The 24,714-nt window shown below is 46.7% G+C and overlaps 1 protein-coding gene across 6 annotated transcripts; it reads right to left on the reverse strand.

Annotated features, from left to right (window-relative positions):
* Positions 1-109: 109 nt before the first annotated feature.
* LOC143428541 (uncharacterized) lies at positions 110-24,589 on the reverse strand. 6 transcript variants are annotated; one of them, XM_076903487.1, is made up of 6 exons: positions 24,453-24,589; positions 24,233-24,367; positions 23,722-23,963; positions 19,123-19,159; positions 3,191-3,374; positions 110-2,669 (listed from the first exon to the last, which is right to left on the reverse strand). In XM_076903487.1, exons 3-6 carry the CDS (start codon positions 23,927-23,929, stop codon positions 1,089-1,091), a joined length of 2,010 nt encoding a protein of 669 aa, XP_076759602.1. In that variant the 5' UTR covers positions 23,930-23,963; positions 24,233-24,367; positions 24,453-24,589; the 3' UTR covers positions 110-1,088. The 6 variants fall into 6 exon arrangements, with proteins under 6 accessions (XP_076759602.1, XP_076759605.1, XP_076759606.1 ...); XM_076903490.1 differs by lacking the exon at positions 24,233-24,367 and having other exon boundaries at positions 24,453-24,584; XM_076903491.1 differs by lacking the exons at positions 24,233-24,367; positions 24,453-24,589 and adding an exon at positions 22,861-22,931 and having other exon boundaries at positions 23,722-23,845.
* Positions 24,590-24,714: the final 125 nt, after the last annotated feature.

The following is a 24,714-nucleotide window of genomic DNA, read 5'->3' on the forward strand; positions in this document are numbered from 1 at the left end:
AATGGAGAGGGAAGACTAGTTTGAAACACACTACGCTCGCCATCTATGTATCATAATCGAAGCTTATAATACGAAGACAAATAATCTTTTTAACAAATAAACCGATATACGAAACAAAAGATTGATTTAATTGTTAGAAATAATGTATTATACATAAACTAAGGACGCATATAACATATGATTATTTTTATAACATATATCTCTTTACATACATATACATATATTATATACGTATTCACGTACATTCATACGCTACACTCATACGGATACAAACATCGAATCACGCATACAAATTTGCACATTTGGAAACATTTTAATCTCTTCTTAAACAATTCCTCGATATCTTTTCTTTTCAATATATATGATCTAAAAGTACTATCCTTACATGGATGTGAACATATTCGCTAAACTTTGGCGATACAGAGTACCTCGAAACAATGATGACCGCTGCAAACAGACTATAATTGCGCGAAAACGATGCAAGATCGCGTGAATCTGACCAGAATCGATATCGTATAAGTAACGAATAGGAAGCCTGTCCTAAAGAATTTGTTATCACTATCGACTCATTTAAATCCATCGCGATCAATTTGCTTGGTCTCTCTTATTACACGTAATTGGGTACGCGACAACACCCGTGGGATAAGCGACCATTCTCGTCTTAGTTAACTGTTCTCGCTGTCGTCGTTCGTCGTCCAAAATGTGTAAACGCTTATTCTTTATACCCATTTTATACTAGATGATTTCTTCAGTTAAAATGTTAAGCGTACTCGAACGAAATAAGCTACTAATTATTTACAAGAAGGTACAGGAACGATCGCACGAGTGTTATACGCACGCAACGATGAATACAAAGAGGAACGTTCTTCCTCCTTTTTGTCCCACTCTCTATTCAGTATTCGCGAATTTGCACTTTTATGCGATTTTGTCCGTCGAACAACACTTCCGTTCCGAGAGCATTCATTGCCAATTGTACAGAACTAGAGTAGAATGGAAAGAAAGAGTAGGGAAGGAGAAATATAAAAAAAAAAAAGAAAAATACACATTAGAAAGAAAGGAGACCGAGACAAAGAGGAAATGAAAAGAGATTAAAAACCTAAGCGTTTCAGATTAGTTCGCGACACAGAACTAGTGATCCTCGATTTTTCACCTTGCCAGCTTTTACTCTTACTGCGAAACTGTCTGAGATCGGCTTCATGATTCGGATCTCTCATCGGTCGATAACCCTGCGGCGAGCATAAGTCTTTCTGTTCCCTGTAAAACTGTTCGTATCCACCGTGCAGCAGATATACTTCCGGATAATGTAGAGCAGGATAATGTTCCTTGTTACGTTGTCGATCCAAGCTTCGCAAAAAACGCGAAAGATTCGGTCCGCGTTCCCAGGAGAATTCACAATGAAACACCAAGATATTTCTTTTGTTTGTGTCTGGTTGAATCTCGGGTGTGTTTGTCAGTGGATCTAAAAGAATTTGCTCGATAAGATCTTTACTATAAAGATTCAGAGCGCCCTGAATATGGCCGGCGTCGAACTCGTATGGATAACGACAATCCACGATTCTGAATGAACCGATCTGATCGTTAAACTCCCCGCGTATCAAGGCAGCCATGGTGTCCGTGGAGATCGACCTCAAATCCTCGTGATGACCAGTGGCTAATGGCAGGACGCAAGGTTTGCTGAAATCTCCGGTCAGATCAGTGTCTGTAGTGCTACGATGAATAGCCGATTTGATTTGCACGTGCGACTCCAATTCTTCAATTTCCGTCTCCATCTGCATCGTCGTGATCGTTGCTGACTCGGACAGACTCCTGTGCAGTGAGTTAAATGTTGTACTGGTTACCATTGTTTCGTCTACGCTGTCATCTATGGAGACGTCCAGAAAATTGCCCGATCTTCGCGATCTCTTGACTAGGTGCGGACTGTCGTCCACAGGTGGATCAGGCCGTTTGAACGTTCTAATGGTTAATGGAGTATCGAGGGCGATCGCGACAGAATCGTCATCGGTCAGCGTGAGAACTTCGGTTATTCGCCTGCGTCGTGCTACCGGTATCACAGTGGCTAATGGGCTGCTATCCTCGAAACCTGGATTCGTGGTGGACGAGCTCGTGTTTGGGGAACGAAACAAGCAGGAGCGTACTTTCGAAAGGGTCGCACTTTTCCGGTTTTCCTGCCTTTCGCTTTGCGATGAGATCGAACGCCTGAAATTGCTCGAGCAATTGGTCCGAGAGAATTCGGGTGTGCTCAGATTGCTGGAAGCATTCTCTACTGAGAGTAATTCAGGGGTGGCTTTGCCCGCGTCCATGCTGACAATGTTACCGCAAAGAAGAGTCGAGATATCGTTGGGTAATTGAGTTGCATTTTCTAAGCTATCAGCGTCTATCAAATCGTTGAACCCATCGTCCATACTCTCGTAACCGGATGAAAGACTTCTGAAGAGGGAGGGCCGTGCAAGGCGCATTCGTTGTGGCGAGGATCGCACCGGCGATTCCATCGGGCTACGATGATATTCGATGGACATTCGGCGCGGTGCAACGGCCAGAGGTTGTGCGAATCGAAAGCCATCGCGACCTGATTTTTCCTCCTTCTCTAGATAGCTTGCTTCGTAGCCACTGTCTTGACTGTTTGGATCGCAATCTTCTAATGGATGACGAGACTTCTTTGCAGCGACGATCTGTTGCATACACCATACGATTAAATTTCGTTGTCTATCAATGCTATAAATTTAGTTATCATCTTAGAAATATGCGTTCAGAACCAATGACGATTAATTGGAGTACGTTCCTTTATCAGACGCGGGACTGAATTTAAAGATCACGTCCGGTCGGTATATTCTCCCGTGTGTCAAGTTATCGTAACAAATGTGCATGGTAATGGAAAATTCAGTTCATTCTAAGCGTTAGTTTTCAAGATCGATCAGCAGATTCACATTTTACCGCGCGTCGCACAAGCATTTATGTATATATCTTTAATCTATTCGAAACTTTCGAAAACACGTAACAAACGGCATTGAATAATGCACGAGAACAGGTGTATCATTTTTCCTACTACAAGGAAGCAAAAGGTATTTCATGTCTATTCTGATTACGTGTATACAAAACAGCACAAAAGCATTTGGTAAGTGAATGAATTAGGAAAAGTGAGTTAGAATAAAAAGAAAATAAAACTTCAATACGCGAATATGAAACCTCATACCTTTTGTGGGCTGGTACTGTGTGGGCTGTAAACAGCGCTACTGTTTTCTTTGTCGGTAGATGGCGATACAGGCACCGGGCTGGAAAAGCGTCGCGAAGCCATGCCAAGTTGCCGACGCGCTTTTGGCCTGGATTTTATCGCGTTTTCCGGAGTGTTTTTAATCTTGAAAGCATGTTTGAAGAGCCTGCAAAACAAAGAAAAGAAACTGATAGATACACATTCAGATACGTACGTGGATATGATATTGACTTGGAAGTGGACCTAACCTCAACAACTCTATCGGTAAACGTATACATTTTGTTAAATCTATTAAAAAGCAGAAAATTTTGCAACTTAACAAAACCTATACGTGTATTCTATATCACGAAACGCATCTTCACAAACTTCCTTCATACCTGTTAGCAATACTTTACGCGTAAAAATATCTAACCTAAGCGAAACTATCATTCCCGCCAAATTAATCGTACTTTTTATTCTTTATATACAATCATTATATTTTATTGCACGACCCTTGAATAGTTGAAATTTGTACGTATTTTACCTCGGTGCGATACGTAACGTCGCGATATATATGGAAACATGTGTCATTTCGTTCACAAAACGAGCATGCACTTACCGCCAAAACGCTCTACATCTGTTTACACTAGACTACACGGGAAAGTTATGAGGAGAATGCGAGCACGATACAGAATGGACGCGCGCATGCGCGCATACAATCACATGCATCCGTCACGCGCGCGAAAATTTCTCCACATTTCGGAAATGACACAATCAATATGAAATATACGTTCATTTCGCAAATTCGAAACCACCGATTGAAAACGTCTCTTTCATAACCTAAAACTCTACCATCGAAAGAATCGATACTGCATATTTGTGCTTCGAATGAAAGAATTCACTAAGAAATCCTACGTGTAATCGATATATTGGAATGCACAAATGTGTACGAATGGAAATAAATACTAGAATGTACACGCAATTATAAATCACTTTCGTTGCGTATACATGTTTCACTGTTAATTTCATTTACACTTGCACGCACACGCGCACGCAGCACGTAAGATCTTGGAAATGATGAGAACTCGGGTAAACCGTCTACGAAATGACAACGGAAAATGATCATTTATATTATACCTTGTGCATTGGCACACTTCGCACGAATCCGTAACACTCTCCCAAAACATCTCGCCTGGCGAGGAAACGAGGTTGTGGGTGAATCGAATTAACGAACGAAAAGAAACTATTAACCGTGAACAGCGCGAGACGATTATAGAGAACGAGTGTAATCTCGTGGGAATCCGTAGAAACGAAAAACTCGGGCGATGGCTCGCCACGCGTCAGACCGAGCACCGACACAGAACTCGACGTACCACTAGCCCGCAAAAGTCGTTTACTAACTGCCCGTTGTGGCGGGAATGTCTGTCTTTATACGTGCCAATGGCCTATAGTGGGGGGAAGGGCCGACCAATCAGCAACTGGGAAAGGGCCCGCCTAAATCTTCTCAGGGCGTGCAGGGAGAACGGAACGCGGAATCCTCTCTTTAGGGCAACCGCTATGGGGGGGCCCTTTTCTGCCTCTTCGCCGACGTGTTTCGTTACGTCCGTCTGTTCGTTTGTTCGATCGTTCGATCGTTCCTCGCCGGTTCTTACTCTCACACGTCCGCCAAGTGGATGTAAAGTGTACACGCACACCTACGTGCCCCCCACCCATTTTAATTTGATAAGCTTCGTTCCTGATGATCTGGATTCGATTCCGGATGATGTACTTTATACAGTTAACTTAACATTCTTTATGCATATGTAAGCCGCCCGTTCATTAAATAATGATCGACTTTGCGAAACGAAACGTTGAAATAAAGACTGTAAAATTTGCTTTTTTAGTTAGAGGAGACGACTCGAAATCTCGCTGCGCGCATATGTTAAAGGCGCGTATGAAAGTGCTGCGTCTAAATCATTCATCATCCCGTAGGGATATCAAGAAATCCTTGCTCCCGGTGGATTTATTCAATGCGATACGATATATCATAAGGACTTGTGTATTATGCTTGGAAGGAGAAGTGGAAGAGAAACATTTAAATCTACGCCGCATCTCTTTTCGTCTCTCTCGCACGTCCGTCCGTGTGTGTAGTCGGTCATTCACTGACTAGCTCACTTTCGATACCAGGCCGGAAAAGGTTGCCGACCGTAGAAGTTGTTGCTCGGACTGAAAGGGCCTATCCCCGTCTCTCTCGCCTTCGCGGTGCTCCTTTTCCTGTCTAGCGATGCACCGACTATTCCGAAGGATGCAGCTCTCAGCAGGTACAGCTCTCGGTCCGTTTTTTCATTCTGCCGATCACAATACTTCACCTGATCCCCGATACCACCCTCGCATTCTTCAAAGATTTTCACACGGCAGGTAACCGCTCGTAAGATCCAACAGTGCGAATGTGTTCGAGATCTATGCACTCATATATGTGCACGTGTGTGCCATTAAAGGGCAGATAAAACGATGAAAATTTCTGATAACACGTCAAAGAAAAGGAAAAAGAAAGAGTGAGAAAAGAGATTTCATATACGCTACTATCGTTTATAGTTCATGTTGGATACTTAACAGGTTCAGAGTCAAGATAGGTTTACGTTACAGTTATCGAACAAGGCCTTACTATTCACCGGTTACTGGCGTTGCAGAGAACTTTAAATTATACCGTATTTACAAATAGCTGACGCGAAAGCCTAATTCAATAAACATTTTCTAAGACTCCGAAGGATGTACGACACTGTTCGTATATTCGATTCTGTTATCGTAAAATGCTTTACAAGTTCTAGTAGATCACCAGCGAGGGAAAAACGAAATACGTTCTCCTTAACGTATACGAAACTCTTCCAGATTTCCAAACTGCCTATACGAACTTTCGATCTACGATTCGAGAAACAAACGGCCATCGTCTGGAACTGAAACGTGGCACGATAGGAAGCGGGGGAGAAATGGCGAACGGAGGGTGAACGAGCAGGGGAACCGAAGGAACACAACGAACGCACCATCGGTCTGTTCCCAGTAGTCATGACTGCGAAGATTATTCGCTATAGGGCATCGAACGCGCGTAACGCACCAGTGCGACCATGGGGGTAGCTCAGCTGCTTACATTGCCATATATCGGGGGTTGCTGGGGTACCCCTCGCGAGCAGCTGGCTGATCGCGCACCTTCCACGTCCTCGCGACACGTTACACACCACCTTCCGAGACGGTTCCTACCCTAATCCAAGTCAGACTTCCGGAAGACAGTTTAGCAATTTAAATCGAACGATCGTCCAGTCTGACTTATTCAAACACATTGATTCGTTGACTGCTAATCCACCGCGTGCCGCCTCGTCTTCCTTCTTTTAAGCACGCGACTATTCCGTTCCGTTTCGCCCGCCGTTGTCCGATGTGATAAGGACGATAAAAACCTATCGTAGGTGACAAACGATGCATGCGTCCTCTTTTGCACGTTCCCATAAAGGAATAATCTGAATGAATAAAGATAAAGGAATCAAAGGATAAAGGTGAACGTCGAACGCACGCTAAATTACGATAGGGCGTTCTGTGTTCGCGCGTGTGAGTCCCGATTAGTCCGGGGACCGTCTTCCACGGGGAACGAACGGTACGAGCCGTATAACGGACTGGTAGGGAACTTGGAATCGGGCGAACGCCCTACTCTCTACGACTTTGATTTTTCTATAAGAAGGAGTGCAGATGGTCGTATCCATTGTGGTGGTTGGCACGTGCCAACCATGGGCACCCCGATGGTGCACCGCTAAGTGCATATACGCGTGTACGTGTAACAGACACTGTTCGCACGGGGTGTCGCGCGTACGTGTGCGTGGTTCGAGGTACGCTCGTGTACGTACGTTGGCTCGCGCACAGGCGTACAGGCGTCGCGACGCTGTGTCTCCCATTGACGGAGCGGTGAGCAGCGAGAGGACGTGGGGAGCCAGTTACGTAATACCTGACAGAAGGTTCTCAAACTTTGGAATCGATCACACGTGCCTTGCTCCGTTACTTCTCTCCTCTCTTTTTTGTCCGTTTTTATATCTCTCACCTCGATCAATTAAATCGCGTCATTATCGCGGCAATAACGGTGATGTCACGCCTGTACTAATAATTTTCGCACGAGCCTATTCCTCTTGATAATTACCCGGAAGGACCTGTTGGAATTACACGGTGGATTGCACAGTGGCCGACGAAAAAAGAAAAAAGAAGGTACAGCGGAAAGTACAGGAAACGATTCTTGCGACTGGACGTTGCAAGACTCGGAGCAGGGGGATCACTGACGATAATGACCTCGTAACCACGATGTCTGTTGCAGAGCAAGACGGCTTTGCAGCTTCCTAAACGGGATCATCATCTGTTCCTTCGGGATCCCCCGAAGGGTGTGGAAAGACAGTCTGCCCGTTCTTGCTATTCTTCCGATAGGAGCAGCCGCCGCAGATGCACCATGCCGGGAGATCGAAATTCGCAATACGACGGGAGAACGCGGTCGATGGAAAGAAAGAAAGAAGGAACGAAGACGGAGGATATAAAAATTGCCCGATCCCCTCGCTAACAGCTATCAAAAGTCCCCCTCTTTTGGACCGATGGATGAAAACGAAGGGAAGTCAGAAAAAATAATCACCCTGGGAAGAGGGAGAGGCAACGAGGACAGGGAGACGAAGTGGCGAAGAGCGAGATGCGAGGAAGAGGCGAGTCCGAGGAGGACGAGGAGAGGTATGCGCGTTCGAGGCAAGTGAAGGGACGACGGATAGGGCTTGGCGGGCGGGAGGGTAGAAAGGACAGCGAGATTGAAGCGGTGATTCGGAACAAAGGGTGGAAATTGCCTCGCAATTGGCGAGGTAACGAACGCCGCGATAATCGCTAGGTTTTCCCGTATTCGGGATACCTTTGTTAAAGCTGAAAGGCTGTGTGGGATTTTAAAGAGTCTATTAAAAGGGAGAACGCTTGAGTCGGGTTTCGTTTGTTTCTTGTTCGAGAATATCGCGTATTTCTCTAATTGTCGTTCATATTCAGGGCAAAAGTCGATAACTCCGTTTTCAACGGCACACGACTTATACAATCCAACCATGTGTCACTAACTTCACTAAATAGCGTCACTAATATATCCTCCTTAGTTTAATTGACCTAACTGCATCATACAGTGAACCACTATAAAGTAGTATAGCCGCCCATAAAACAGTTGGGACAAATAAACTACAGCCCTACATAGAACGTTCTAGTTTCGTTCGCGTGATTTTCACTAAAACATGGAAACAGTTAGGAAACGGAGCAACCCCATCGCGAAGCGGACGGGGAAGGTGCAATCACCGTGATTCCCCACGAAGTAATTAAGGTATATTGTACGTTAAGCGAGTGACAAAAGACCGAGTTCTTCCCGCGATCAACCATGACCTACCTCGTACTCTCTTTCTAGCCGGTTCGGTTTCCCCGTTTGCACAATAGGCAGTAAAGGTATACCTACAGATTTTTGTGCGAATTCACCAAAAGGAAAAAGCCCCCGCGGGTGGGCTACGCGGCGTTTGGCGCCGCCCACCTGCTAAATAGCACAAATTCCAACGCCCTGCCGAAACCCACCGTATCAATGCCATCCCTCAAAAGGTAATTTCAGGTCAGCCTTTAGAAGTGCGAACGTTCGCTGGTCGAAATAGAATTTTATTGCTGAAAATTAGGAAAGACCGTGTCAATGCTGGTCAAAAAGGAAATAATTATGACGGACCGCTTCGTATGCCGCGATTATTACGGGTGACACCGCGTAATTATATGTCGAACTAGTTTCAGAGGCTTGGGCCTATTGTCTCGATCCCGGTTTTGGCCAGTTCGGCAGTTCTATTGTGTTTCACGGTCTAAACAGAACTATTATCGGCGCCGAACTCGTTGGAACGTATGCAAAAACCATCAGGTAGCCGGGCTCGGCAATGAAAAGAGTCATTTCGTGTATTCGTTCGCGAAAGGGTAGACGCGCGGCCGCGAGGCGCTTTGTCCTTTCCGCTTTTACGGATGTAGCGGCTAGTATAGAAGCAATTGACGCCACTTTTGGTAAGACGCGGCTAGGGAACTGCCGCGCATTTCCAGGAACGGCGATGCGGCGGTGCCCGTAAACCCAGACCTTGAGTTACGACAAGCTCTTATCGACGCTCAACCGCAACCGAAATATCGCGACGATATCTTCCTTGCTCCTTCCTCGTTTCGCCTGTCCGTTTCTTTTATCACGCAATCTCTCTCTCTCTCTCTCTCTCTCTCCCTCTTTCCCCGGTCCCGTCCATTCCTGTTGCTGGTTTCTTGGCAGCAACCTTCCTCGTCTCCCGTTTATCTTTCTCCGCGCTATCAAGCATCTCACCGATTCTAAACCGGTGCTAGGTCCGCCGGTCGGTGAGGGACGGGTGTAGTGGGAGCGCGCGAAACGCGCGAGGGAAACCGAAAGCGGGAAAGGGCAGATAAACCGATCGTGGAATGTAGTCAAAGGTCGTTTCATTAGCATCGTCGGTACCGTGGACTGGCTGCGCCGAACGAGGGGGTAACCGAAAGGCGATTCGTGTCCAGACGAAAAAGTCGTTTCAGCGTCGTTCATCGATTATTCACGTACGAGTAAGCCTCGTGTAACAGCTGCGCCCGTATACCGTATCGCGAGAGCGTGCGTTAGACAATACGATACCACGGGGCCCACATGGGGCAGGCCGAAAGTGTTATATGGGGGCGTGTAACGCTTCCTACGCCAAAGTCGAACACGCTCGATCGCGTAAGCCGCTCTCGCCTCGAAACCACCCGAATTTCACATATCCGCACATCGGCGACCGTGGTGTTGCCCGCGTACAGAACTTCCTCTCTGCCTAAGCACCATACCGCTCTACGTGCGCATTCCACGTGTCTTTTATTTCGCCAACGTCATCCGTCTGGACTGAACGCATGCGTGATACACAAGTTCGCGCGAAATTGCTTCGCACACCAGGGGCCATCGGGGTGTCGTCGCTCTCGACTCGGTCAGAACTTTCCCATCGGTTTGCCAATCGTTTCTGGTAAACGACGTACGTTTGGAAAGTAAGGAACGGCTCTTCCTGTCTCTACCTCGGTACGTTTTCGTGCGAACGGGTACATTTAAACCCTTCGAGAGCAAGAGTTATCTTTGGATGCTTATTTCAGGGAGACCCACGGACGGCTTGTTTGGAAATTTATTTCAACAGTGTTTAGTCGATTGAGGTGCTCGTTAGCTATCGATATTATCGCCTCCGTTACCGATCCCCGCTTAAGATTCCGTACCAATTACATGGGACGTATTACATTCCGACAGATCGAAAGTGGCGAGGTCTAGAACCACGTACCAGCTCCGATATCGGCCGCAGGCACACGTATGTGGCTGACCGGGGGACTCAAAGGATTAAGGGCTGACGATTCGCCAAACCGTCTCCGCTTATCAAAGACACGCGAGAGAACGAAAAGGAACAGGGGGAGGGGAGGGGGAGAAAAAAAGAACGGCCACGAGCGAAAAGGCGTGGACGGTCAAAGCGGCGAGACGATGATTTCCTCCTCGTCCCGCGCAGGAAGGTTGCCCGCCGTTCCCAGGCCGGGAGACTCTTCCTCCGTCCACCCAGAGAGAGGAATTTAAATCTCAACGGTCGGTCGTGGTCTTTCATAGTGGGGAGAGGCGACACCGCTGAGGTTCGCGACGCTGCGCGGGAACGAAGTGAAAAAGGGAGAAGGACGGCGGATCGGAGTGAAAGAGACAAAGAGAAACATACACGTACACATACAGAAAAAGAGAGTGAGAGAGAGCGAGAGAGAGAGAGAGAGAGAGAGAGAGAGAGAGAGAGAGAGGGAAAGAGAGAGAAAGAGTGCAACCACCACGATGGAACACATCGGTTTGCCGCGTCTCGATCTCTCGGCTCCGGTCTCGCTCCCGCTCCTGTTCTCTAGGCCCCGGCATCGACGACCCCGACACGACTTCGGCTCCAACCCTAGGGAAAAAGGAGGCCCAACGTCCGACTAACCAGCCGACGAACGAGTACGTGGTATATATATGTATGGTTGTGCATGAACACAGCCAGGAAGAAGGGGACAGGGGGAGCAACGAACCCAAGGACGGGGACGGGAGTATGGGGTGGCAGGAGGAAGATAGGGCCAGCGGGAAGAGGATAAGAGAGAGGCGTAGGAGAGAAGAAGCGCAGCGCGATCCCCGGGCAAGCGCCAAGGAAAGACGAGGGACATTCTTGTTTGTAAACAGAAAGGCGCGATAGCGGCATCGGTGAAACCCTTTGGGCCCCGATGCGAATGCCGAGATCGAGTTCCGTATCAGTCCCGAATTCCTTCCGAGGTGCCGCGAGGGTTCCGAGCCCTGTAACGCTTTAATTGATCGGCCAGTGAAACGTATAAATGAAATCCTTCGCTTAGACAAGCCAATTTGCGGAAATATTGCTCGATACGTGTACGAGGACTGAATAAGGTACGCGGAGGTTCTACCGAAGTCTTGATTTCTATCGACAATATCTTTTTTCAAAGCGACGTCGAGGTGAAACCTGTTTGTACCTGAATGGTCGACGGTAGAACTGCATTTGTTAGAAAGGGATTTTTTATTTTTGCCGGGGGGGAGAAACCGATAGACTTCAATTATGCGATCGAGCGGTTGTCGTTGCAAAAGTCCAACGAAAATATTAATCGATAGCTGATCAATGCACTGAACGAAGCAGATAACTGATAACACAAGTAAGAATGAACAGTAATGCCAACCGTCCCATATCGGGGCTAGTTCCAGAGCAACGTCGACGAAATGTATTCTAGTCAGCTCGGAACGGAAAATGAGCGGTATCGGGTTAATCTGATCTCTCGACCCCATGGGATCGATTTTAAAACCACACAGCCGCGGCCACGTTCCAACCGACGTGAATTTACAATATCTACATAACCGCTTCCCGTTTGAATTCTCCGGTCACTTGAGCCTCAAGTGAAACGGTTCTCGCGCCTACCGCCGGCAACAACGACGCGGTTGGTATCGGCGATAGAAATGTTTCGGTCTTGCTTTACTTTCGTCCGTGGTATGCCCCAAACGATCCCCATTGAGGCCCGCACACACACACGTTCAAGCTCGTATCGCGATTTATGAGTCAAAGGACGTGCTTCGAGACAAATTGCAATGAATATCAACCGTTTCAGTCTCGGTGTCAGTGAGGCGCGTTCAGATGTGAGACGTGTATCGAAACGAACCTCAACGTGTATTGTTTCAGTCTCGGTATGCGTCTCACAGTCGGTGGAACGGGCCAAACGACCCTTCAGGTTGCCACGCACCGCTGTCGATGTTCGAGCACGTTTCCTTGCTCGGTAGCATCGCGCTCTCGACAACAACGACGACGAACAGGGATGTAACCGCGCCTATTACTACAATTTTCGCTTGCCGCGGCTCTAATAACGTTCATCCTTCCCAGCTTTCACGACAAAGCGAGCCACCACCGTGTATCGTGCGGGTCGAACACCACGGAAGCTTAGAACCCACCTTAAATACCTCCCACCGTTTCCGTCTCTATTCCCGATCTATCTCCCCCGTTTCGGTCGCAGTAAAATTTTTGGTTCCTCTCAAGGAGAAACGACGGTCCTCCGTAGTCGTTCCGTGTCGTTCTTGTCCAACGACCTTCCTAGAAAGGCGTTCATCGCTTCTTTTTCTATAGAACCCGCCGCGCGCGTATCGCCGTTGAATTCCAAGCGCTACCAATCGTATGAAAGTTTCAGATCGCGGGGTACGATCCAATCGATCAACGGCGACGTCCACCGCGCGGTGACCACCGTGTCTCCTCCTCGGTTGTCGAGCCCGCTCGGCTCGGATCGCAGTGAAACGCGGAAAACTCGAGCCGCTTTTCCCAATTCGTTTCGCTACGTGCTAACGCCCCAGGAGGGGGTGAAAATTGCAAGGAACAACAGCGTTCTTCTTCCCGGAGGCGGCGTTTCTCACGCTAGCTCGGTTACCAAGAGAGGACGTGAGAGACCACGGCGCGTTCGAAGGTCGCCCGTTCCGATTGCTCGTTTTGCACATCGCACAAAGCCGCTTCTACCAGAAGCGTTACGATCTCTCTGTACACCGACACGGTTTACGTGCAACGGACGTTGCCGGGAGGCAACGTTCGACGTGTCACAATTTAAAAAGCTGGCAGAATGAGCATTTTTTTTAAACGGTTGCGCGTGTTTGTCTGACGGACCGTTTCGCGCACGCACTGGACGCGCGTATACATGCTTACGGGGAGAGAGCGAGAAAGAGAGAAAGAGGGAGGGAGGAACGGATGAGGGAATAGGGGAAGAGGAAGAGAACGGATGCGTGGAAATTAAAGTACCTAGCTGATTAAGAGAGAGAGAGAGAGAGAGAGACACGTACGCGTGTGCAGAGAAAGGAACGGAACAACGGGGAGGATGAAGTAAAAACGCGAGCGGGTGCGCGTGGAACTTGGAGGCGTTCATTTTCCGAACGTCTACGCGAGGGTATCTACGCGATTGATTAGTTCTAGCGCGCGGAGATGGGAGAGCGCAATGAACGCAAACGCGTATTGAAAAATAACGAGCGTGGAAAAGAGCGGGAGAGCTCATAAGAGAAGGGGGTGCGTGGAAGAAGGCGTAATGTAGGAAATGGATGGGAGAGGTGAAAAGAGAGAAAAAAAAAGAAAGAAGGAAAAATTGGTTGGAAGGGCGCTGTTGCTGGGGGCACAAATCCGCCGTTACGAGTAGAGTCGGAACGCGGTACGAAAGAGTAACGGAGAAACGGGTGGACTGAGAGATGCCAAAAGAATACGGCGAGAGAGGACGGGGCGGTGAAAAGAAAGAGATCGAGGGAGCGGTGGGACCGGGTGGGTGGGTGGTCGATCGGGTGGGTGGGGGTACGATAGGAGGAAGGAAAGCGAGAGAGAAAGCGAAAAGACATACGGAAAGAGAAAGGCGGAGCGAGAGGATTTTGAGGGGGGTCGGTGCGGAGGGGGGCGAGAGGCGTAGAAGATGAGGCGGATGAGGTGACGGGATGATGGGGAGACGAGTGTGGGTAGACATGCAGGCATGCAGACAAACAGGCGCGCAACGGAGAGTGGATACCGGAGAAAGAAGTCGAGAGGAAGGAGGAAGTTGCGCAACGGTTTAACCGTCGCCAGTGGAACGCGCGCTTGTCTTTGATATATCGACGATTACCACTTGGATTTCGTCTGAAAACGCGTGGAAACAACGGGGGCTAATTATTTCGAACAACCGAAGGAAGATGAACGCGGGAGAAGTAAAGCATCGAGGAGTTCGTCCGAATCGTGTCTCGGCCCGTGTGGACTGGACGACCTCTGAACCTTGAGAGGGACGGGTAGAAAAGAAAGAGGCGATGAGAAGAGCGCGGTAAAATTTATCCTTCGAGACGAGGGCCCGTTCAGGCGTGCATCCGATCTCTTTCTTTCCTGCGGCAGCGCTCGGATTTGGTCCAGGCCTGTCGGTTATACCGCCGTGGCTGCGCGGCTACTTGTGCGGGAGTGAACCGAACAGGTACGAATAAGAACCTCCCCCGCTACCTGTTCGCAAGGAGGCTGTGCGTGCACGCGCGGATGGCAGCTCTTTCACTTTGATCTCGGATCACAAAGAGGGACACCCCACGACGGGACGTGCGTACTCGACATTTCCTGCATTCACCTGCTCCAAGCACACACGGGAAGGAATTTTTCTTCACCGTGTTTCTCACCGTCTCATAATCCACCTTGCGCTTGCTCTGTTCGCGCAACGGTAATTCTGACGAGAAGAAACGTTGGACCCAGTCTCGTCGATTGACTGCGTGCCGAACAGCGAAGAGTTGAAGGCCACCTCCCTATCGATTGCAATAAATGAAGGAACGTTGTGACATCAAACTTTTGTCGAGTATAAGCGTCACGTTTTTCACCAAACAAAACGAGGACGCTGTTTGAAGATAGGAATTAACATCTCAGAAGACAGAAACTATCCTAATAGTTTTGAACTCCCTGCAGGACCTGCAAGAGACTGGACCTGTTAGATAGTTCCAACCGAGAAACTAAGAAACGTTGTTTCCTCGGCACACATGTTTTTAATATGTCGGCTCGGATAGACAAGGGTTTCTCCGAACCCCAAAGACGTACCTTTTCTCCCCAAAAAGAAAAAAAAGAAAAGAAAAAGGAACAGCCTCCCATGCTTTTGTGGATGATCTTAAACCTTTGGTTGGACAAGGACGAGCAAAAGAGTATCTTTTCGCGGAAACGTTCAAAACACCCCCGAAACGATCCGGGCAGTTTCCCTCCAAAACCGGTCAGCTGATGGAATTTGCTCGACCAGCTGAAGGGTCGGCTGTCAAGGGTAGGCAGAGATCCGGCCATTTTTAAATCCCTCGTAGCCGCCGATTTAAAAGACCCGTGCTGGCTCTCTCTGGTACGCGCCGACCTACTCGTCCCCCACCCTTCGTCCCACCGCTCCTCGCCATGGCATACCATACCAAACACACGCGCACACGGTCGTGTAGAAATGTACACAAGCTCGTCTCCTTTTACATGCACGGTCGATCCCGTCTTCGACGGACGGTATCGCGGCTACCTTTTTCCCGCGCTCTCGCCACCACCACTTCTTTCCCGTCCTCTCATTTCTTCGCGCTAACCGGTCGGTTCGCGACGGACGTCTACGCACGCTGCCCGCGCATTCAACGAATCGCGCGCGTTTTTTCGCTATCTCACGTCCCCGTTTAACTGGCCAACCGTCGCGACCGCCGCGGTTCAAATTGAGCAGCGAAGCCGGTTCATCGCGCTTTCTTTCGCCGATCGCTGATCAGCCGCGATCGAGACGACCGTTTTGGTACCCGATCGGTCAAGCTTCGATCGCGGGCAACCTTCGAGGGCGGCCTCTAAATTCGCTTAGAGATTTAATTGCCGAAGAAACGGATTCCACGGGAATTCGTATGAATGGAAGAGAGCTATGAAATCGATAGGTATACGGGGCAACGACAGGTCCCACACAGCAGCGAAGCAAAACAGATACAGCAAAAGAAACGACGAGCTCGGGCTTCTATCTCTCGTGGGGTCTTTTCTCGTTGGGGATCTCAGGTAAGTGTATCCATCCCCGTGACCGCGGGACACAGGTTCTACACAAAGTGGCCAACGTCTTCCCACACCTACCTGAAAAAGCTCGACACGAAAAGCATTCTTGATCGGGTCTTGACATGCTTTACCGCAGTTTCCTCGAGTTGCTTCACCCATCCATCCATCCACCCAATTCTCTCTCTCTCTCTCTCTCTCTCTCTCTCTCTCTCTCTCTCTCGCTCACTCTGTCTCTCTGTCCCCCTCTCCCTTTCATTTTTTAACTTCTGGATAGCAACAGGTTTATGACCATAGTAGGTACTAAGAATGAATGTATATCACTCGTCTCCATGGTACTCTATTGCTCTTTAAACAAATAAAGGAGTGCTACTCTATTTATTGCTAGTTGAAGTGTCCCTTCGAACCCTACACGTTCTAGAACTATCCTGTCCTGCTTCGCACGAGCCTAGAGACAGTCTGATTTTCCCGTACTTTTGTCAGTTTGTGCAGTCGTTGTTACCCTGTTACGCTCGAAGTGTTAATTAGAGCAATTAACTAAAGGAGGACAGAATGAGACGTTACGAACGAACCATTTGCGACGACGAGACGAATTCCGAGTCGAATTCACAGCTATCTATTTGTATTTATGTACGCATTCGTATTCGACGAATGTATCTTATCAACGAAAGATTACAGTTTGTTTCTAAAATTAACAAATGGTAAAAATAACAGAGGAAGAGACTGACTGAAAGAGAGACGGAGAGGGGAGACCGGGGAGGAGTGAGACGCGGAGGAACGGAGCGGGAATGTTGCGGCGATCAGCTGAGAAACATCTCGAGAGAGGCTGGTCGCTCCTCCAACAAACCGGTTACCCTAGGTGGGGCATCTTGGCGGGAAACCTCCGCCAATGAAAGCCTCCCTCTTTCTCTCTTTATCGTCCCTGTTTGCGTTCTCCTACCATCCAGCCAGCTTTCTTAGAAGCAAAGCAAAGCATTTGCATTCACGACGGAGACCACCGCATAGATCCCCGGGCTCTGGCTCGCGCACATTCGGTGTGCCGTTCACGCATACCCACGAAACGTCTCAATTCTTCTCCTTGTCAATTTGAAAAATTGCTCGCCGAGGCAAAAGCTGCATAATTGTCGTGAAACAACCAAACCGTGATGTATCTGAACCTCGGTTACCTGTAGCAACGAGTAAAACATAAAAAAAGAGCCTCGAGCTTTTCCTACCCCTTCTGGGCTACTACTTTGCATAGGTTTCTAGCTTTTGTTTCTAGAATTGATTAAAAATACAACGGTGTAACAATAAAAATAACTTGTACCTGCTAAGTTGACATACAAAGTCCTTGCTCTGAGAGTATGTCTTAGACTCTAATTCTAGAACAGGATTCCAAGACAGAGATAGATGAGTATGGATCTATCTACAGGATTTAGGCCAATCTTAACACAAACTATGGATTTGCTCTTGGAGCAATAACTCGAATAAGACTCGTTGATCCTTGTACACTCCTTAGTAGCAGCAAATACATCGTAGGAGAGAGTTAAAGTAGCGAATCCACTCAGGTTAACGATATCTATGTCTGACGGGAACTGAAACATACTGTACATGATGAGAAAGCAGCAGCGATTAGAATTTGATTCGATTTCCACGTGAACGTGGTCAAGAGCCCGAAGAAGGATCGCTCGAGATTTGGTTCACGTGTGGTCCCTTCGTGTAGAAACGTTGAAACGTATACAGAGAGGACAGAGAACGCATGGGACCGTCTACGAGGTAAAGTGGGCGGCGTTATTCCTGGCGAGTAGGGATACCGTGAACTTGCTTGCCCGAGCCGTTTTGCTTGATTTTTTAACGGTCGGTGTTGCGAGAGCGACGAAGATAAAAATGGAAATACAAGCACTTGTGTATACGTGGATAACGACTACTGTAAGAGAAACTCGCTGCGGGCCGGCCGAATAAAAGGAGGAGACGAAGAGGAAACAGATCTTTTTTCATCAACCCCCTATATTCCGAATCTGTAAGATATTTCCGTCACCAGCTACGCTCTCTTCGTCTAAGTACAAGCAACCCCCGTATAACACGTTCGTTGGATTATACAGAAAATGCTGCGTAATGCGAAATTGAGGACTACACCGTGATTTTTGTAAGAAGTCCGTTGGGAGGCACTGAAACCTCTTATACAGACAGCCACTTGCGAAAATCAGACTACAGTAGGACAAAGAATAGAAGAAGGGTCCGAAAACTATTCGAAATATATTTATATATTCGCGTTCTTCACCATTGTTGAATAATGACCGAGTGGAGAATCGTTTCTGCAGGCCCATCTTATGCACAAGTGGACCTTTGTCTAATGACCATGCTCCTCTCGAAAGTCCTCAACAGTAACTGCTGTCCTTTTGCTTCTGTTTGAGCGAAACCGTGCTATAAAGATGGCGTGTTATACGAGGACTACCTGTACTTACGTATGTGTACTATTACAAAAACAGACGGACCTGAAACATGAGAATGTAGAACGAGAGAACAAGAGAGAGAGAGAGAGAGAGAGAGAGAGAGAAAGGAAAAGAGGGAGGGAGTACGCGGGGTGGCAACTGTGAAGGGGGTTGAAGGGGGCCATAAAGCGCGGGAGCAAGAACAAGTGTGAAGCGGGAGACGAAACAGCGAGAACAGCGTCGAACGAGATGTATACCAGAAACGATGGGAACGCGAGACAGAGAAGACAAGTGACTCTTTCTCGCGAGGTTCGGTGAATGGGACTAGAAAACATGAATGGACTTTGCGAGCGTTTCGAGTTGAAGCGTTTAAGGCAGCCACTGAGCGGTACCAGTGCTGGTGATGTTCGCGCTGGGCCGGTTCATTTGCGACGAATTAATGTTAAATTCTAGTTCGCTGGTAACAATAGAGCAAGGAGGCACTCACCCTTCGCAGCTCCCACAGTTTCCACGTTGATTAGAATCTGAAACCAAAAGAGACAAAATATAATTCGTATTAATCTATGGGAAGGAAATAAATACATAAGAATTTGAGAACTGCACTTATGAAACGGACATTTTAGGTACTATTGAGTAAATGGTTTTAGAGAACGATAGTAGAAAAGCAAAGTGTCCTCGCGGATGGAGTTCGATTGCATGTTACACGCGAATATTTCGTAAAATAATGACTGGGTAGGTACGCGTAGGTACACCAGTGTAAGACTGCAGGTAAAACGATCGAAATAACGTTCGTCACAGAGTCTGCACCAACTTCCTGCGGAAACGTTTCACGGTGAACTTAGTAACGAGGAAAGACGTTCCGGTCTTCTAGCGACCCTATTTTCGTATTACGATCAGTCTTCCGTTTTTCTTTTCTCTCCCCCTTTCGTTTTTCTACGAAATACTAACGAAGATGATCACACCGCCAGAACATAACAAATATGTTGTACGTATAATAATAATATATCGTACATTCTTCACGGATGAAATGTCGACTGCACAAAGGGGGCTACATCTCTTTAATCGCGTTCTTTTCATTTTGTTCTTCAGTCTTCCGCGATGACACGGGTAACGATGGTTATGGTTACGGTTACAGTTATGGTTGCAAAAACGAACGGCCCTCTTTTCACTGCTGGTCACTGGTAGCCGTTTCCACTGTAGGAACTCGCACGAGTTGCAGAGTTAAATTTTGAATCAAACCAAATATTTAACCGTACGCGAAACGACAAAATTGGAAGGATTTACTTCGCCTGTCGCTACTTTATACTGTATCGTATCTGAAATAATTTTTTTCTATTTCGTGACGTTTCCAAAGAAATTGGAAAATTGCCTGCCGTTGTCGGAGCAGAATTTAGAGAAAGTACGTTCGACGTTAAAGCTGAAACGCCGCAAACGAGGCACCCCAGTCTAGTAAAAAAACGCGGTGGTTAAATATATATCGTCAAGGGAGAACCGACGAGGGTTAGAACTCCGTTCATGGATGGAACTGCGCTCATACGCGTTCATACCGACTTTCGGGTAACCGCCCTTCGAGATCTATTTTCGTACGTGAATATGTGTTCCATAAATACACAATAAATAGTGACAACCACTCGCAGTCGCGCGGGCCAGACCAGCCAGAAAGATTAGGATACAGATGTCGAACGTATGTTCCGCAATCGTTACCGCGCGTTACAGTATAGCAACGAATAACGCGTCTGCGTATTTCGTATTTGCACGCCACAAAAATCGCGATAAAAATCGACACCAGTCTGGCTTTCAACTTAACAACTTCCAAATCTACTGGTACAGTAAATCTCTCTGTTTCAAATGTTAACAAGTTGCACAATACTATACCAAGATAGTCTGGTCATAAATAAAACAGATAACTATTACAAGAGATACGTAAAACCGTTATCAAACTGAAATGGTAAGACTTGAAAGTAGAGCAGCGCGATTAACATTTGGTTCGAGGTAATCATCACGTCTGAGAGACTATTCTAACATCGCTTTTGTAACCCTAGCGATTGAAACAATTCCGTGAGGCAGAGCGGCATTGAGTGACGCACGGTGCATTTAATCATTCTCGACCGGTAGTAGATCGTATCCGATTCAGAACGTGAAAAACGGAAAAGCGTACGACAATGTACGGTGGCACGAGCCAAGTGGAGGGTTCGGGGGTTGCGACGCGTTTCAGTCGGGTACACCGCTCTCGTACACTTTCGTACATTTCTATACGCATACAGACGATGGCAAGCATTCGGCTACACCGTGCCAGGTGGTGACTGTCGTCCCATGTGTGCTCATATGTCTGCCCCCTGAGTCCTTACCTTCCCCTACTGGGGTAAGCGCCGACCCCTCGGAATACCGGGGGCACGATAGACACCAGAGGCACACGTTAGCGCCCCATCGTTTCCCCGCGTTCAACGCTCTGGTACCCGACTACACCTAATTGCCCTCTCTCTCCATCTCCCGCCTTTTCTCTCTTCCGTTCTGCAAATTAATTATCTTCCTTTACGACTAATTGCGAAAAGAATACTGGACTAACGAAACTGGCAACTGATCGGCCAATGCGATGTACCCAAATCAGGGGCGCAGCTTCCATTGGTTTATTTTACAAATCGACTATTCAAATTTTCGGTACGTGCCCTAATCATCCAAACAAGTATTATACTTGGATATTGAACTACTTGAGAGCGACGAGAATTACCGTGAAGCTCGTCAAGTTTCTTTCTATGAGAGAAGAGCTAAACAGATGACTAATACGGGTATCGATTATTTAACGGAAGCCAAAGCCAGATATACAGTGTATGTACCGTTACGAATTTGGTATACGCCGTTGAATCTATCATTCTTGGAAGCATTAACAAATCTAGTAGCGATCTAAACTATCTTTCTTGCAACATCGTCTTCCCTACATACTTATGTATGTATTTTCATTCTGGAATATCGTCTGTTTCTTCATTAACTATTTACGCTTCTTCCCCAGCTTCTAACGCTGATAACAGAATGGTGAACGACCTAAATCAAGTGAATAATGTTCGAATAGACAGAAACCAACTCTCGAATGAGACACGAGGCAATGAAAGAACAGTGTATCGTTCATATGTTACACAGGTGCAACCTACCCCACCGTGACCACCACCGAACTACCGGAGGTGGCTATGCGTGCCTTGACCATCGCAAAACGGTCGTGCTCGTGACTGACTCGTGATCAGAAAGGAAAAAAAGACATAGGCTTCCATTTTCTGTAAATATTTTACAATGCTGCCTAAAAATTTCCTCTAATTATATATTCCTAGCATATTTATATCCGCCTTTTCAGCAACCTTTGTCAAACACATTTGAAAAGGGGTTAACGCAGGTAGCAAGGGAAACCCTTGTCTTTGACCGTACCTACCTTCGATAATGCGACACAATTAACGACACGGATTACTACAATAAACTGCGTCGTTTTATTCTTTGGTTCTGTGACATGAATAAGAAAAGGAAGTATCAAGAACGAGGGGGAGAAGGAAAGGAAGGAAAATACTGCGTATTACGTACACACGGACACTTAGATACGGTAACGTACCAGAATGCACACACGAGCAACGGTGCGTAATAAACGATAAAGCACGAATGGCGATTAAACAAAGATCACCGTTCAGAGAGTTACACAGCTGCTAACTAAAATAAGTTCAACGGCGCTCGTGCCCTGCTATATATCGCGAGTCGTGATAAAAAGTCGTTTCCAACGTGCTAAACGATGCGCTACTATCAACACCTACGACTAACAGGTAACGTATGGAAGCGAACGTTGGATTAAACAGTTTGATCGACAAAGTCGGCAACTGTGACGAAAAAGGGGCAAGAAAAGTTAGAAGATGAAGGAAACGAGCAACCTGAACGATGAGAGTAAAGTAACGCGGAGAGTAACGCAAGTCGACTGCAACACGGAATAAATTGTTTGATCTAGAACAAGAATAACGGGACAAGTACAACACCTTGCGTAAACGGCAAACCTATAGAGGACGGGTTGAATGGTTGGTTCAATGCATGGATAGCGCTCGAACGTACTTTTCTTCTCCTCTTGTGAAACGGCGAGGGGTTAGCGAGTATCGTGCAGCCGGCACGCGCTCAACGAATTTTTCAACCAACGAATGTGCAAGAGATTTTTCAAATTTCCAAATTCCTCTTTTCGCAATTATTTTACGAAATACTTCACCTCGTTGAACGAGATGGTTTCCTTTCATAGTGACAATCTACGCTTCGCACGTACCAGCAGGACAATAGAATCTGTAATTTAAAGATAGAAGTAAATGCAAAGTCTTGAAGCCTCGATTACCTATCTTATTCTCTTTTGAACCGTCGATTCGACTTTATCGCGAAAAATCCACGTACTGAAAATACCTATAGTATCTAGGTATATATAGACAAGATAGCGAACGTTCAAAGATAAACGAGAAAACGTTGGTAAAGAAATTCCCTCGACGGAGAATAAATAACTTTTTCGTGTCGAAAGAGAAAAAGTCGATTAGTAATTCGGTCTACAACCGTTAAAGATTGCTGGGCAGAAGTTCGAGGATCAGGTTGCGAGACCTGCCTTACCGGCGTTACGAGAAATGCTAATGCACCGAAACCCTCGAGACCCCGAAGACCCCGGAGGCCCCGCACACTTGAAAGGCCCCGCGAAACCCTTTATCGTCTCTTCATTTTCTTCATTCCCCCTTCCCTCCCCGCTCTCCCTTCTCCCTTCCCTGATTACTTTAGCCCGTGCCATCTGATCAAAATTCGTAAAGGTATCTACATACATATGTACATATTAAATCACTTGCGACTAAAAGCCATCGGCCGGAGAACGCATAATAGATACCTTTGCACTGTTAGCCCCAACGATCTAGCCACGCGTTTCCTCTTTCAATCACTTTAAATAGCGCATCTCAGTCTATAAAACTCATGCACATTATCAAATTCTATGGAACATGAACAGCCGCTTGTACAGCCGAACAATCGTTACGTCGATAAATATGAATGAACTATATCGATTTGTATATGGTTTCTGAATAACATAAAAACACTTATTTACCTTGGTTCCCGTTGATTTCATTATTCCTATCTCTCGAAGAATTATGCGGAGAGAGCGTCGAGTTCATCAAATCGCGAACAATACCGGAAATTGGCGACACAAACATGGTCGCCGGTTGCTCTTGACATTTTTTCGGCGAACTTTCGTCCATTTCGGTAATGCACGACAGCACGGTTACCCGCTTACAGCCAGACATCGCGCTTTTCATGCTTGTGCTCGTCTTTTTTGTCCTCTTGAAACGGCTGCGAACGAAAGACAATCGATAAAGTAGGGCATGTAAAAAACGTGCGCTTTTGAAGGAGCATATAAAAAACGTGAGAACCCTAAAAGGCCAAGAAAATGACAAAACTATAAATATATCGAAAAACTAACAAAAAGAGGACACAGGTCTTACAAGATTTTTCAACTTAAGTTGAAACGGAATTACTTAATGCTTTGTTCCAGATCAATTAGAATCTGCAGATTACAAATCAAATGTAGACAATTAGTAAGTACCTATGTAAACGTATACCTTTTAAGTTAATTCTATCGCTGTTTTTCAGCCAAATGAAAAGCAACCAAACTAACGCAAGGTCACGTGGTCATTCCCTTTGATCTCTCGAGTTATTATGTTACGTCGTACTTTAGTTGTTCGCAGCAATGTTCACTTAAAGTCAAACAATATTTTCAATACATTTATAGTATAAACAATGACGTTATATTTTATTCTACAGTAATCTCTCAATTAATACCTTCCACATGCGTTCCATCGGTAGAGCGCGCGCGTACATCCCTTCTACTATAACGATCTACGAGTGACGCAATAAAAAAACGGTCGAGAACAATGGAAAAGCGCGCGAAAACGACGAATTGTAAATTAATAAATAAACGCGTGGACAAGCTTGTCAACGAGTCTACTAATGACAATAAAATAGACTTTAAATAAATGATACAAGCTATTAATTCCCGTAACCTTACAGATCTTCGAACAGAAGCGAGATGTTTCGATGAACG

The sequence above is a fragment of the Xylocopa sonorina genome, chromosome 10 (genome assembly GCF_050948175.1).
Source record: "Xylocopa sonorina isolate GNS202 chromosome 10, iyXylSono1_principal, whole genome shotgun sequence".
In the NCBI taxonomy this organism is placed as follows: domain Eukaryota; kingdom Metazoa; phylum Arthropoda; class Insecta; order Hymenoptera; family Apidae; genus Xylocopa; species Xylocopa sonorina.